The sequence below is a fragment of the Protomyctophum bolini genome (assembly GCF_963924005.1).
Source record: "Protomyctophum bolini genome assembly, chromosome: 10".
Classification (NCBI taxonomy): Eukaryota; Metazoa; Chordata; class Actinopteri; order Myctophiformes; family Myctophidae; genus Protomyctophum; species Protomyctophum bolini.
Genome location: NC_137871.1, coordinates 41,546,043 through 41,562,753, shown reverse-complemented (window position 1 = coordinate 41,562,753; position 16,711 = coordinate 41,546,043). Strand labels below are relative to the sequence as shown.

The following is a 16,711-nucleotide window of genomic DNA, read 5'->3' as shown; positions in this document are numbered from 1 at the left end:
GGACATAACAGTAGCACGCGTGGAAGGAACACGTTATTCCAACCAGTTCCTTTTCCCCCCTCCATCAGGCGCCCGGGCTGGCCAGGGGGAGGTAGTTTAGACACCAGATTACTGCATGTTTTTGTGTGCGGGTACCTTCCCCTAGGAGACACGGGGAGAACACGCAAACTCAAACACAAAGAGGCCCTTTCACCACCCCCGCCTCGGGTTCAGAGTCTTGATCAAGGACGCTTCGACACTAACTCTGGGGAGCCCACAGGGATCGAACTGGGAACCTTGTGGTTTCCATCCAGCCGTTCTACCGGCTCCTCCACTCCGTCGCCACTGCCGCCCGCCTCCCCTCGTCCCCCCTATCCTAGCACCTGACAGAGCGCTGGCTGTCAGTGATGGACTGTGAGCAGACAAAAGGTCGTGACATTCTGGTCAGTTGAACGGAGCAGTGGCGATACGGATCACGTCTCTCCTGCAGCTTGAATATATAGATGTCGATGTCGGAGACATGAGTGACGTCACATGAAGGCAGAAATACGCGTTTAAATCGCAGTGATCGCCTGCAGGCTTCAAAATGCACTATGGGGACACACAGGCTATAGAGCCACACTACTGTATATAGGCAGGTTAGACTGATTGATGTTTGTATTCAACGCACAACAAAATTCAATTTCAATTTATTGGCATGAGAAAAACATACGTTTTACATTGACAAAGCAACAAGTGGAACAATAGAATCAAAACAACATTTATGTACATTTGAAAGTCAGAATCTCAATCTCCATTTCCAAAAATCCATTTCTATGTACCAAGATCACTCAATGCAGGAATACACACACACACACACACACACACACACACACACACACACACACACACACACCCTCCTGTCCAGTCTGACAGTCTTGATGTCATGTGATGTTGTATTATTTGCGTTTGATTGAACAATTGAACGGGCCTGGCTGTGGAGATACTCCAGGGACCAAATGCAACGCCCACACATCTGTCAAAGCTCTTCTAACGAGCGAGACGTCCACCCACGGCACAACACCAGAGGGAGCTCCACACAGGATGAATCCATTCTGCTGCTGCTGTGCCACCGAAATATGGAAGGCCCTGGGCCTGTATACCATCACCAGACAGCAACAGAGTCTAACTCCATGTCCTCCTTCTAAACCACCATAAAATATTCACTACTGGAACTAGGTCTACTGGAACTTCTAATCTAGTTTACCAAAATAGCCCCCCAACACACACAGCGCACACACACATCAAACCCTGTACACTCAAGACAAAAGGAAAGGAAAGGAAAGGTACTATGTTTACCCAGGGTAACTGGACTAAGGAAAGGAAAGGTACCATGTTTACCCAGGGTAACTGGACTAAGGAAAGGAAAGGTACTATGTTTACCCAGGGTAACTGGACTAAGGAAAGGAAAGTACTATGTTTACCCAGGGTAACTGGACTAAGGAAAGGAAAGGTACTATGTTTACCCAGGGTAACTGGACTAAGCTCAAGAACTTGTTTACAGCCAGGCCCTGCTCATAGAACATTTCATGGTAGAGGTTCAATGCCTTGTCCAAGGGCACTTCAGCGGTGGTAATTTTAACGTGCCGGTCCGGGGATACGAACTATAGCGACCTTCCGATATCAAGACCACTCCGCAAACCGTTCGGCCACCGCTGCCACTAACATGACTAAGACACGCTCCATATATGGCCAGTACAGAATTCATCCCATATGTTGATCTGACCCCCCCCCATGCCAAAGCCCCAGCGCTTGCCCAGCAGTCACCCAGGCGTGCGTGTGACCTCGCTTCTCGCCCTCGGGCCGTCGTACTGTTAATAATATCTGGGACTTATATAGCGCCTTTCATAGTACTCAAAGACGCTTTACATTGTACATGTTTCAAAGTACATATTATTTATTTATGTATTGCTATTATATTGTTTAGACAGATGCTATAGTTGGTTTACATAATATGATCCTAGATCACTGAGGCACTGCACTGTCTCTATGCATTTAGATCACTGAGGCACTGCACTGTCTCTATGCATTTCAGCAGCATTTGATCATGTATGTGACTATGTGTTGACCTTGCTTACTGTACTGTAAGTCACTGTTACTGTAAGTCGCTCTGCATTACGAGTGTCTGCTAAATGCTTGCATTGATTTTTATTTTATTTTTTCCCCGGGCAGGTCCAGACTGGCTGACTTCCTCCACAACTGTCAGCCGTCTCTCATGTCCCCCTCCGGCTGTCTGAGGGACACCGCAGGCCTCTGTCTGCGGGCCTACGCTGGACTCATCGGTGAGTAGAGGACAGGGGGATGGATGGAAATAGACACACAGAGACATACTGTATATCAGGGGTGGGCAATTTTGAAGATGGAGAAGGCCACTATAGTTCCACACTCACTCCAGAGGGCCGCTATAGTTCCACACTCACTCCAGAGGGCCACTATAGTTCCACACTCACTCCAGAGGGCCACTATAGTTCCACACTCACTCCAGAGGGCCACTATAGTTCCACACTCACTCCAGAGGGCCACTATAGTTCCACACTCACTCCAGAGGACCACTATAGTTCCACACTCACTCCAGAGGGCCACTATATTTCCACACTCACTCCAGAGGGCCACTATAGTTCCACACTCACTCCAGAGGGCCACTGTAGTTCCACACTCACTCCAGAGGGCCACTATAGTTCCACACTCACTCCAGAGGGCCACTATAGTTCCACACTCACTCCAGAGGGCCACTGTAGTTCCACACTCACTCCAGAGGGCCACTATAGTTCCACACTCACTCCAGAGGGCCACTGTAGTTCCACACTCACTCCAGAGGGCCACTGTAGTTCCACACTCACTCCAGAGGGCCACTATAGTTCCACACTCACTCCTCAGGGCCACTATAGTTCCACACTCACTCCAGAGGGCCACTATATTTACAGCAGAGGAACTCGGTGAGGTCATGAGCTCAAGCTGAAGCCGGGCAAATCTCTGGTCCGTCGACAACATCCGTCCGGAGTTCGTCATCCACCAGAAGAACATCTGGCTGGCTTTGTTCCTTCTTCACAGCATGCTACCGGAGGCTAAGGCTCCCAAAGAGTTGGCGCCGCGCCTCCGTTGATAGCTCTGCCAAAGCCAAATAAAGATGTGGAAGACCCCCGAGTCATACATACAGGCCCATCTCACTGCTCAGTGTCCCATTTAAGATCTTGGAGAGGAGGATCCATAGCCGCATCGAGCCCGTGGTGGACTCACACCAACAAGCTGGTTTCCGTCCTGGAAGGTCAACAGCAGACACTAACTAACACCACTTTCTCAAGACGTCGAGAACGGCTTCCAGGACTCGCTGGAACAACCTGGGGAGCCTCTGCTAAGACGCTGAGTGTATCCACCCAAGCCCTGGTCTTTGATCTCTGCAGCGGAATACTGCGCCCCGGTCTGGAGCAAGAAGCCCTCATGCGAGAAAGGTCGACGTGGCAATTAACAACGCCCTCCGAATCATAACGGGCTGCCTGAAGCCCCCCCCCCCTGTGTCCCTCTTGACAGTCCTTGCGGGAATAGCCCCGGCCTCCGACGGGAGGCTGCCACCCTCGTCCTGGCCAGGAAAGCACAAAAGCACGACTGACTGGCACATCCTGCACCAACACTACAACAACTCCAGCGCCTCCAAGTCCCGCCACCCCAACAACAAGGCTGCTCAAAGAGATGCTCAGCTCCACCTCTGAGGATATCTCCAGAGATGCTTGGTTGGCATCAGTCAGCCGGGCCCTCCCGCATGCATCGCTACATCTGGGAACCAGGAGATGGCGCCATATATAGGAGGAGACGACCTAACCTCACCGGCAATGGACCACACTGACTGAACCGCTTGCGAACTGGGGATTGGGCGCTTCAATGCATCGATGCAGAAGTGGGGATTGGCGGACAGTGCGACATGCAAGAACAAATTTCGTACGACTTTGACTTTGATCAAACGGACTACAGATTACTACAGACTGGCAGTAGATTGAAGTCATGAGATCAGTCAGTTGGAATTAAATGTGTGTTTAATTGTAGATGTTTTTTTTTCTTATATTACTTTAGATTTTTGTTTATTGAATGCTGTATCTTTTTACTATTGCATATCCTCCTGACTTGTCTTCTGTCTACCCATGTCTCTTGTGCGCACATACACACACGGAAACTACTACTATGAAAATACTATAATAACAATAACAATAACAACAATAACAATAATAATAATAATAATAATAATTTAAGTCATTCCTAAAACACATGGACACACGCACTTATTGTTTGCTTCATTTTTAAGGGACTGCAATGGGAATTAGCCGTCAGTGGCTTTCTTGCATTTATCCTTTTGATGGTGGTGTATAATTGTGTGCATGTTCTGTACATGTAAAACATTGTCAATAAACATCAATCAATCAATCAATAAATCAATGCACCTGAGAGCCGGCTATACCACGGTTCTAAGAATAGCCCCGTGACTCAGTCTTTTTCAATCCATTTAGACCTGAGGCCAGATTCTACAATTTATGTCTTCGAAATCATGAGTTTTCTGGGAAACAAAACATGTTTTTATATCAGTGGTTCTCAATCATTTTCATGTCAAGGACACCCGAAAAATTATATGTAATTGGCCGCCGACCCCCATCTGATAATATGTCGTTCCTCCAGGGACCCCCCAGAAGACTTGACTTAAAAACTAGCAGATCTACAAGCACCCGGTGCCGCGATATGAGCTTGTAGATCTGCTATTTTTCTACAGCTAAAGTTTAAAACAATGCTTATTAAAACACCAAAAGGGGTTTAAGAACAGCCCCTGTGTCTCCGTGTCTTTTTCAACGACCAGCCCCTCGACGGCCCACGCGACCAGTTGACGCTATACCGTGACCTCAACCCTTTGACCTTTGACCCCTGCAGGCACCACCATGACCCCCAACTACGTGAGCAACGCCTCAGCGGACGTGGCGCTGTGGTGTAACTGTGAGGGCAGCGGCAACGAGTGGCAGGTCTGTCTGAGGCTGCAGCGCATGTTCACACACAACCCCTGTCTGAGTGAGTACGACCGCACGCACACACACACACACACACACACACACACACACACACACACACACACACACACACACACACACACACACATGTTCACACACAACCCCTGTCTGAGTGAGTAAGACCGCACACACACACACACACACACACACACACACACACACACACATGTTCACACACAACCCCTGTCTGAGTGAGTACGACCGCACGCACACACACACACACACACACACACACACACACACACACACACACACACACACACACACACACACACGGTCACACACACACGGTCACACGGTCACACACAACCCCTGTCTGAGTGAGTATGACCGCACGCACACATACACACACACACACACATACACACACACACACACACACACACACACGCACACACACACTGTTCATGCAGTCTGGAGAGCACATTGTTTTCAACAATGTCGACGCAAATATCAGCAATTTTAGCCATGTGTGCAACATGACAACTGTTTTAAAGTATTGTACAGTGACCTTACAGTGACTGTACTGTTTATGTTGTACTATTACTAAAAGAAACCATCTAAAATAAAGGGATTTAAGATCATTAAAGCTGGGCTGTTGCCTGATATAGTCCAATGCATTCTGCGGCAACTTCCGTTCCAGGACATAATTGTTGTCACTTTCCGCAAGTGAAGTAGAAGAGCTGCCATTGGACTGAAGCCCCATGAAGGGAACAGAGTTGTTGTAACTCAGTCTTTACTCTATACTGTAGCTCTGTTGTAGCCTACCTATCTTTTTAACATTTAATTGTCTTTCTTCGCTCAGCACACTGCACCTTGTATGAGCATGAACGGCTTACAAGTCAGAGTTGTGTGTAGCTGTTGGCGGAGCTCCCAATGAAATAATTGCATTAGGAAGTGCATTTGACCATAGAGCAGATCGTTGGGCTTCTCTACACTTCAGCTCAAAGCCCCAAACGCACGGCTGCTGTGTTTTGTTTCAGCGAAATGGCTTTTTTATGTCATCTAAAATATAGTTAAAGGTTACAAAAAAATCAAAGTGTAATGAAAAAGGAAAAGAAGCTATATAACCTAACCTTGAGGGCTGAAAAATAAAACATAATAAAACAAAGGCTTTTAATGTTCGGAGAATTAACTTCTGTGAGTCGGAAGGCTATGCTGGACGCAGTGCACTCAAATTTCGTATTTACGTAAAGGTATCAATTTATATCAAAGTTTGTTATTAAAAATGTACTTCAGTATATATATATAGATATACAAGCGGTGAGCTTGTAAATCGGCTAATATATATAGGTCCGGATATATAGGTTTTGTGATATTAATGAAAATCTACAAAGTAACTATAGGTTTTCAAATAATTGTAGCAGATCTACAAGCTCATAGCACGCCACCGAGTGGCGCGCTATGAGCTTGTAGGTCTGCTATTTTTGAAAAATCTAAGAACGACTGACATAGAAACATAGCTTTTTCAGAAAACTGTCATTTTCAAACGGACTTTTTTTATCTGATCTCAGGTCAGAATGGGGTTAAGTCCAGTCCTGCCTGCCGAGGCGTTGACTCCTGGGCCAGTGGGGTGTGAGAATCCTCACGTGTCCGCGGTATAGGAACAAGCCCCCCCCCCCTCCCCCGCCAGTACAACACCTGCCAGTCAATCAAAGCCGCCGCCGGCGCATCGGGGCCGTCGATACGCTGGTCGATCCCACGTGGAGACGCTGGTTGTCGTCTTGCATGTTGGGTCGATCCATCAATAGTCGTCCCCATAAAGACTGAGTGATTCATCAAAGCACTGACGGCCACGGCAATAAAGCTGCCACGCCGCAACGCCCGCGCACACACAACGCACACACACACACACACGCACACACACACACACACACACGCACACACACACACACGCGCGCACGCACGAGTCCATGCACTGTCGTGTCACTATACTTGTGAGGACGTCCGTTCGCGATAGCTTTAACACCAACAAGAGCTTGATATAGTGTTCTTTCTTCGTGTAGATTATAGGTCAGGCCGTCTCGTCAAGACAAAAGGCTTCCGTTGCAACGACGATGTTGCAGGATGAGAAGTACAGTAGGCCTACTGTATGTCAGTGGATTGTACCATCCCTGACTGAGTGGAGTTCCACAGGGCTCTATCTGTTTTTTTCGTTATTGTGGGGATAATAAAGCTTTCGGCAGGAAAACAGCAGATCTACACAAGATCAAATCACAGCACATGCAGCATTAATTAACGTGCCGTGAGCTTGTCGATCTGCTGTTTTTCCTGTGAAAGTCTTCCCGGTTAATACGGATGCTCATGGGGTTTACGTTATTTTGTTCTCACTGTTCTCATCTTCCACGCCAGTGAAGGCGTAAGCAATAAGGCCAGGGGTTTAATATAAACCCAACGTCCTATAGGTTCAAAACCCAAATAACAACTCAATGACTGAACTACAAACTCAAACTACTACAAACTCAATGACTGAACTACAAACTCAAACTACTACAAACTCAATGACTGAACTACAAACTCAAACTACTACAAACTCAATGACTGAACTACAAACTCAAACTACTGGGACTGTGCTCGCAAAGTTAACTGTGTGTGTGTGTGTGTGTGTGTGTGCGTGCGACTGTGTGTGTGTGTGTCCGTGCGTGTGCCCCCCACAGGCAACTCAATCAGCTCCATGGGCAACCCTGGCCCTCAGGCCGTGGAGAACACGCCCCCTCCGTCCCCCCGGCCCTCCCCATTGGTCCAGGGAGACGAGCTAGGCGACAACCACCTGCCAGACCACGGCAACAACAACGTGAGTACACAGCGCTTCTCCACGTCCGGTTCTGGGCCCGGCAGGGCGGTCCAGATGGACCCTCTACGGGTCTGTAACTCTGTACAGTACAGGTCCCTTTTCCACCAGGGTGGAACCGGTTCCCCCCCGCCTAATATTATTATTGAACCAGTTCAGAGCGTTTCCACTGAAGATGAATTGGTTCAGAATCCAGTCGGTTCGGAACTGACTGGAACCAAAAAGAAAATGGCTGCCGCTAACCGTGAAAGCACCAATGGGTACCGAGAATCTAGAACGGAACCAGTTCTATAGAACCGACGTTTTTCTTTGGTGGAAATGGGGCCTGAGAGGCTGCAAAACAGAACCAAGTGGACCTACATTTGGACGGACATCTTAGTTAAAGGTAGAGTAAGTGATTTCACTTAATTCAAATATCACTTATTTTTTTGTTTTGTTGTGATAATCCTCTCTACTATAGAGTGTGCTGACCATATAAGGAGTTCCTCCCTGTCCCCAGTTAACCCCTGGGGGTCAAAAAACCTTAGGTTTCGTTTTTGACTCTCTATCCTGATTGGACGAAGGCTTAGGTCCCACAGCCAAAAACTAAACCTAAGGTTTTTTGAGTGAAATCACTTACTCTACCTTTAATTAGTAGTATAGGGAAAACAACATTTCATCACAATATCTTTTATTTTTAGCCGTTTACTTTTATGTGAAATATACTTTACCAATCGGTATTAGTGAAGGAGAGAAATAATTGACCGACATATAATGACGCTATAATGACGCTATACGGCAAATGGTCACAATTCTTCAAAACTATCGCAAATGCTGATCTACTGTACAAGCTATCCTGTTTCCATTGTGGCCCGACCATCAATATGTCTGACTGTACACGGACACTATACCATCAATATGTCTGTACACGGACACTATACCATCAATATGTCTGTACACGGACACATGTATTTTGATCATTAGACTCAATTACTGCATGTCAAGTCTCCAGGACATGTACAGTATGACACTGATTTACTATACGATTAGGAGTCAAACTGGTACTAGTGGTTCTCATGTAGAAATGGTATTTGAACAGTCAGAGTTATAGACCTGTTATCCTGTTAACACAAATTTTACCAAAAACGTCCCTAAACGTCTTAAGGATTGGAAACGAGTGGTGCCTTGGACGTCTGTGGACGTCCTAGCGACGTCCTAAAGACGCGGGGCGAGATAAGAATATTCAGAATTTTTCCAATTAATTTTTTTGGCTTTTCGCTTGCCGTATGCTAACGCTCTGTGCAATTATTAGCTTGTCATTGACTCCCATGTTAGCGCGGCGGAAAGAATGACTCGTATCTCCTGATCCAGGGCGCTCTCCGTGGTGTTGAATGGATCGATATGCTGGCGCTTCATTTCTGCTCCTCATTCGTCTCTCCCGCAAAATATGAACGCTTTTTGGAGTTTATATAAATATATTAAGATGATCGGGGATTATGAGCTCACTTTGTCAAGTCAACTTTTTTAAGAAAGTATTTCCGGTTCATGGCTTTCAGAGTAAAAGCGATCAGACTACTCTGGCACTATCGGGGCCTCTATTTTGATGCACGTTGGCGTACTCAATGTGTTAAGGTCATTCAGGGCTATAGTTCTTAATATTATTGTCCACTCATTTAGTACATGCCTGTGGCAAGAATGTCATTTTGACAAAAGAAAATAATCCACCACAAGCCTGCAGTGCTGACCCCTGGGCCCTACATATTCAATACATCAAGACATAACACGACTATGCTATACAATAAATCATCAATAATATATATAGGAGCAATAAAAGTACATTAGCAGAAAACAGGACTGGTGTTTTACCCGCTATCCCTAAGAGTGTCCTAAGATAACACCCCAGTTAGCCCTTTTAGGCCAGACATCGAGAAAAATAAAAAGTTTTCTGAAATACCCATGTTTCTATATCAGTGGTGCTCAATATTTCATGTCAAGGACCCCAAAAAATATATGTAATTGGACGCCGACCCCCAATTGGAAATATGTTGTTCCTCCAGGGACCTACAAGCTCGTAGCGCGGCACTCGGTGCCGCGCTACGAGATTGTAGATCTGCTATTTTTCAATAGCTAGACAGTATAGCATAAATGCTTAAAACACCAAAAAGAAGTTCCCGTCCAGAATGCGTTAAAGACCGCCATAGAGACAGCTTTAGAAGGGAGCGCCCTGGGGAGGAGATGTGAAGAGCCTTCACATCCACCGCTTACATAAACAACACAAACTTGGCCTGGTCCCTGCATGCACTAGCACTACACACTAACTTAGAACAGAGCCTTCACATCCACCGCTTACATAAACAACACAAACTTCCCTGCATGCACTACACACTACACACTAACTTAGCAGCAAACGGCCACACAAATCATAATTTGCACACAGCAATTCCAGAGTCTTAATCAACCCGCTGGACCGAAATACAATATTGCTTACTCTGTTCAATACTGTTAGTTTTAAGACAATGCTCAGCAGTGCGCGTGTGTGTGTGTGTGTGACTGTGTGTGTGTGTGTGTGTGTGTGTGTGTGTGTGTGTGTGTGTGTGTGTGTGTGTGTGTGTGTGTGTGTGTGTGTGTGTGTGTGTGTGTGTGTGTGTGTGTGTGTGTGTGTGTGTGTGTGTGTGTGTGTGCGTGCGTGCGTGCGTGCGTGCGTGTGTGTGCGTGCGTGCTTCTCAGATCAAAGCGTCTGGCCGTGGGCAGAGAATTATCAGAGTACGTTTTGGCAAGGCTTCTAAAGATTTAATAGTGTGTGTGGAAGCAGAAGTGTAGAGAAACAAAAACAGAGCGCGGTCGGGCGGTCGGGCGGCCACTCTGCGGAATCCGTGGCGGAGGGAGAAGCATCACGCACGCCTCACACACACATGAGATGGAATGAAACGGAGAGACTGTGCGTGCGTGCGTGTGTCCGTGCGTGTGTCCGTGCCTGTCTCACGCACCTCTCACACATTCAGTAAAGACGTAATGGAATGAAAGGGATCCAATAAGTCAGGCTCAGACCCAGTGATGAGGTCTAAATTAACACGTTAACACCGGGAAACAACCGGGGTGTCTGCAGCCACGCACAGGGCCCCCCGCTGACCATTTGGTTGCCTATACTCTTATATTATTTGTGCTAAAAAATAGTCATTACGACGGCATCAAAGCCTGCCGAAATACATTTCAGTCGACTAAATCACCTGTAGATGGGCGTGCGGCCGTCCGTGCACTATTACGCGCCGGAGCCGCAGAGTAAACCGGCGTGTTGCCCTGCCTATACTCGCAGTGCGTATTGTGCGTATAGGTAGCGGGGGCGCTGCATACGCAAGCCAAATGCATGTCATTTTGGCAATCTTTGACATGAAAACAGAGAACCGTGCAACAACGTTGGCTTTTCAGAAAACTGTCAGGATTTAGAAGACATTTCTAGCCTACGCTACGGTCTTAATGAGTTAAGGGGGAACGGTCGTTAGCGGGAGCATATAAAAGACTCCCATTTGTACCCACTGCTGCACGCCGTATTCTGCCTCCTCAGATGATGCCTCGTTTGACGACTTAAATCGTTTCGCAAATTTGTTCGGCAAAGGCTTAATTAAGAGGATGTTAGCGGGGGTGGGTTCACCCCAGGACGAGGTGTGAAGAGTGAGCAAAAACAGAAACGGAAAAGCATCCTCGGGGAAATGTGTTAAGGTGCATTTAAACCTGAAGATATAATTTAGTTTCCAGTATCTTCAATCGCTTCACAAGAAGCCCCTTCGCTCCAGCTCATTCTGCTCCATATGTAGCTCTCTTCTCCCTCCCTCAAGTCGTGCATTATATTATTGATATTATTGATATAATTAGCCCGTGGACCCCCTCCCCATAAGAGAACCACTGATATAACAGATAAAAAGTACACAGTAATTTGACTTTGGGAATGTAACCAAACCCGCTCGTTCCGTTTTGTACCCCGAAACACCCAACAGACTAGAAAACATCACAGACAGCTCTGTTCAACATATTTAACATATAATTCCTGCTACTACTACATTGTATATCATCCCAACTAATTACAACAAGTTTTACATTTTACATTTAGCTCACTGGCCAACTTTTTTTTTTAGGCTCCTGAGGCAAATTAAAAAAATCATGTTTTGACTAAAATGCTTGTTACCAAAAGAAAAAGCGAGGTGTGCTGTTGTTGGTTCAGGCGTGTGGGAGATGGCCAGGGGTCAGGGGTCATCACTGTGCTGGCTTATGGTGGACGCTTTTGTCAAAATTCCTTTTCTTTGTCAAGGACACACAAAATGAGTCACTATAGCAACACATAAAGAGCTGTCGCTGAATGACCATGACAGATCTTAACGGGTCTCGCAGGTCCATTTGGTTCCATTTGTACACTCTCAGAGTTCAGGGGGTCCATGCATGCAAATGAAACATTTGAGAACCAGAACTATTTGGACTCCTAATATTCCATAGTGTAAATCAGTGTCATACACATTCTGAAGAAAACCTGGAGACTGACATTCATTACACTGCGCAAAAAGTTTGGAATATGGATGTGTATGTTACAGGAAACTTATACTTCCCAACAAACTCCGGTAAACTCCCGAATTGTACCATCACACCTGTATAATACTGTATATTAACTGTATATGCTGATAAACTTGAGGTCTACGGGCAAATCTAGTGCCCATAACTCCTCTTTTCACACAGTGGTATTATTTTGGTTCTTATGATCAAAATAAGAACATAACAGTGTTGTAAAAATCAAACATTTGCCATAATGTTCAAGACAACGTCTTTGACACAAGGACACATTTTGGCCCGTGGCATTTTGTCGCCGTTGGATATGGCGAATAGATGCCTTGGCCTGAACCACGCACGGCACGGCACGCGCCGTCGCGGTCGGTTCCTTCTGATGTGTGAGCGTCGCTATCTCCTGGCTGACCTCGTCTAAAAATCAGTGACCATTCAGTGTGTCTCGCCCAGCGCCAGGCTGCCTGTGCCCGCTCGCTGCCAGCGCTGCCCGGGCACAGCCACAGGCCACCTCTGTGTACCTCCCTGGCTCCCAGCATGCATCTCTCTCTGCCAGAGATAATCTAGGGCTGCCAGACAAGAGGGGATTCCAACATCTCTCTCTCTCTCTCTCTCTCTCTCTCTCTCCCTCTCTCTCTCTCTCTCTCTCTCTCGGTGGGAGAGGATTAGAGAGGTGTTTGTTGGAGGCAGTGCATCAGTCAGGCTTCATTACTATGAATTTATGCATGCCCATCTGTCCCCCCCATCTCCCCCCCAACCCCCCCTCTTCTCCTCCCTCTTCCTCTGACGTCTTAATCCTTGGGCTCGGTAAATATAGCAGATCTACAAGCTCACAACGCGTCACAAACGTGGCGCGTTGTGAGCTTGCAGATATGTTATTTACTGCATGCAGCACTGTAGCATAAGACTAAGTATAAGTCAGCTTTACTCTCCACCTCTCGCTCTCTCTCTCGCTCTCTCTCTTTGTCTCTCATCCACTTTCTCTACAACTCACACACACACTCGCACACACGCACACACACGCGCACGCATGCACACACACTCTCTCAAGCTCCAATCGTGCCACATACTGCAACGCTTTGGGAGATTGTAGATCAGCTAATTTGCTGTGCACGACGCTGGCACGCAACTTGATGAGTATAAACCAAGCTATTTAACTCTAGCCCTACTATAACCGTCCCTGAATCTAACCTCTGAACTATAGTACATGCCTAATCCTAAACCCAACGTGAAGCTTTTGACTAATTGCACGACGCCTAAGTAACACACACAGTGTTGATTTTAGGACGGTACCCGCCTCCCCGAACCTCAAATGACGTCACATTGTAGGCTCTACAGCGCCAAACCGACTTTTATTCGGCTCTAAAATAGGAGTATGAATCGGCCCTTCGTCTTCCACACCAAGCATTCACCATGCAAGTATACTTGCAACCATTATCCCCAAAGACAGTTGCAAGGAGTTGCATCGGTGCGGTTGGGATCTTTAGGTACTGTACAGTCATCAACATACAGTAGCTTTGTTTTCATTGTGTTATCGTCAGTGAATAATGGCAGTCGACGGACATTTTTCGTCATAGTTTCATTCAAAACAGAATCAACACTGACGCACGCATGCATGCGCACACGCACGCACACACACACACACACACACACACACACACACACACAGTCTATTTCTCAAATGCTAATTATATTGTGCTTTTGGGGACATTCTGGCCCTCACAGATACAGTAATCCATGTACACACACACATACATTATACATCATAAACACGCCATTCACTCTCCCCTTCGTCTGTTCCCAATGCCGGCCTACATACCGCCGTTGGAGCCTCTCGTCCTCTCTCTCTCTCTCCCTCTCTCTCTCTCTCTCTCTCTTTCTCTCTCTCTCTCTCTCTTTGTCTCTTTGTCTCTGTCACTCTGTCTCTCTCTCCACCCCCCCCCCCCAGATCCCCCTCTCTCTTCCCTCACTCATCTCCTCGTCTCTCTCTCTCCTCCGAGAAGCTTTCCTTGTTGCTCTAAAGTGATTTTTCCCACTTCGCCAGGCGGTTTCAAGGGCTTTTCCTTAGAAAAAGGCTACGTGCGCATATGTGTGTGAGTGTGCGTGCATGTGCGTGCGTGCGCCTGTGTGTGTGTGTGTGTGTGTTTGTGTGCGCGTGCGCTCGTGCTGTGCATGCACGCGTGCAACACAACCACACCTGAGATTCACGACTCAATCACTTCCACATTGCCGGGGCGGCGACTACAATCCTCCACAACGTTATACAGCCTTGTAAAGGAATGCAATCAACGGGAGAATAACTGACACCACGTTGTAGAGACAGTGTTTGTTTGTTTTGTTGTGCCCATGCAGGGTAACTTTGTGGAGAGGAGATGAACCCATTTAGACCTCTACAAATGTCTTCTAATTCCTGACAGTTTTCTGAAAAACCCCATGTTTCTATGACAGTCGTTCTCATAACGTTTTCATGTCAAGGAACCCCCAAGATTATATGTAATTGGCCGGCGACCCCCATCTGAAAATATGTTGTTCCAGGGACCCCCCCCCCCCCCCCCCCCCCCAGAAGCAAAGATTTGAGTTAAACACGTTGGCTCTGAAAGAATATATATTCAAAGATTTGCACGATTTTTCAAAAATAGCAGACCTACAAGCTCGTAGCACTATGAGCTTGTAGATCTGCTATTTTTCAGTAGCTAAAGTATAACATAATACTTAAAACACCAAATCAGAATGGGTTAAAAATATAAATAGATAAGTAGAACGGTGGACGTCTCGTTTCAGATGAGAGTTTTCCTGCTGAACTGAAATGGAAAATAGAGCACATTTTGGTGGTAGAATATTGTAGAATATTATAAGGTCAAGAATGTTTACCTCAGCGTAGCACCGAACACCGTTTAACTCGGTTGACTGATGATATTAACACTGCAGACACAACATCGGAAATTGGAAATTGAAAACAAAAATTAGAAGAGCGGTTTCCGGATGTTATCTCCGTATTTATTAATGTCTGTAATCAGCCGCAGGTGAGGAGAAAAAAGATGAGAACTCTCTCCTTTGGCATCCAAAGTATAGACAATAGAGGGTCTAAAGGCTCATACATAGTCCAGGATTCTCTGTGGTGAGGTGACCACCGAACTACCACATGACGTCACGAGCCGCGGTGGAGAGCAAACCACCGCCACCGCTCCAGCCCTTCTCTCTGTTTTTACTCACCACCGCTCAATGTTATTTCAGCTCCGGTGGTCAGCTCACCACCGGAGCGGGGGTCACCTCACCACCGGAGCGGTGGTCAGCTCACCACCGGAGTGGGGGTCACCTCACCACTGAAAATCTAGACTATGAATAGGCCTTAAGTGGTGACATTGATTAATTCCACATGGTATCAAAGTGTTCTGTTTTGAGATACACTGGTCTACTATCTCTCTCTCTCTCTCTCTCTCTCTCTCTCTCTCTCTCTCCAGGTGCTGGACAGTGAGGAGGACAGTCTCAGCAGAGTGGGCGGGGTCAGTGAGGATGAGGAGGATGAAGAGGAGGGGGGCCGTTTCGACGTCATGCCGCCCTACTCGGAGAGGAACACCGTGTCCAACCTGGGCTCCGCCTCCGGGGGAGGGGCCCGGGCGGGAGGCCACGCCCACCGGGCCACGGGGGCCACGCCCACCCTGGTGATGCTCCTCCTCCTGCTGCTGCTCGGCTCCGCCCCCCTCGTGCACGGATAGGACGGGGAAGAGGAGGCTGTCGACGTAATGCACGCACACACATAAGCACACTTATAGACACACGCACGCACACACACGCGCACACGTACACACACACACACACACACACACACACACACACACACACACACACACAAACACACTGTACACACACACACAAACACACTGTATTACTGTACTTATGAGGACAAAAAAACAAACATTTTAGGACATCAATTTCAAATAGCCGATCTACAAGCTCACACGGTGAGCTGTGAGCTTCTTAGATCTGCTATTTTCACCACCGTCCATCACACACACACACAATCAGTACAAATCAAACTCCACGAACCCCTAAAACCATAACCTCTAAACCAGAGGTTCTCAACCAGTGGTCCGGGGACCACCAGTGGTCCTTGTTAACCTGATGATGACCTGAGATCAGATTCATACGAGGTTTCCACAGGACACACACTGGTCTGATTAACCCATTCTGACCTGAGATCAGATTTAAAAAAATGTCAGTCGTTCTTCGATTTTTCAAAAATAGCAGACCTACAAGCTCGTAGCGCGCCACTCGGTGGCGCGCTATGAGCTTGTAGATCTGCTATTTTTCAATAGCTAAAGCATAACATGATGCT

At 47.0% G+C, this 16,711-nt stretch overlaps 1 protein-coding gene across 1 annotated transcript in view; it reads left to right on the top strand.

Annotated features, from left to right (window-relative positions):
- Window positions 1–16,464, top strand: part of LOC308322301 (GDNF family receptor alpha-4-like) — a 76,297-nt gene extending 59,833 nt beyond the window's left edge. The window contains exons 5-8 of the mRNA XM_080773503.1: window positions 2,180–2,300; window positions 4,927–5,061; window positions 7,718–7,854; window positions 15,837–16,464. Coding sequence (XP_080629629.1) covers window positions 2,180–2,300; window positions 4,927–5,061; window positions 7,718–7,854; window positions 15,837–16,091 — 648 coding nt within the window. The 3' untranslated portion in view covers window positions 16,092–16,464. The remainder of the gene's footprint in view (window positions 1–2,179; window positions 2,301–4,926; window positions 5,062–7,717; window positions 7,855–15,836) is intronic.
- Window positions 16,465–16,711: the final 247 nt, after the last annotated feature.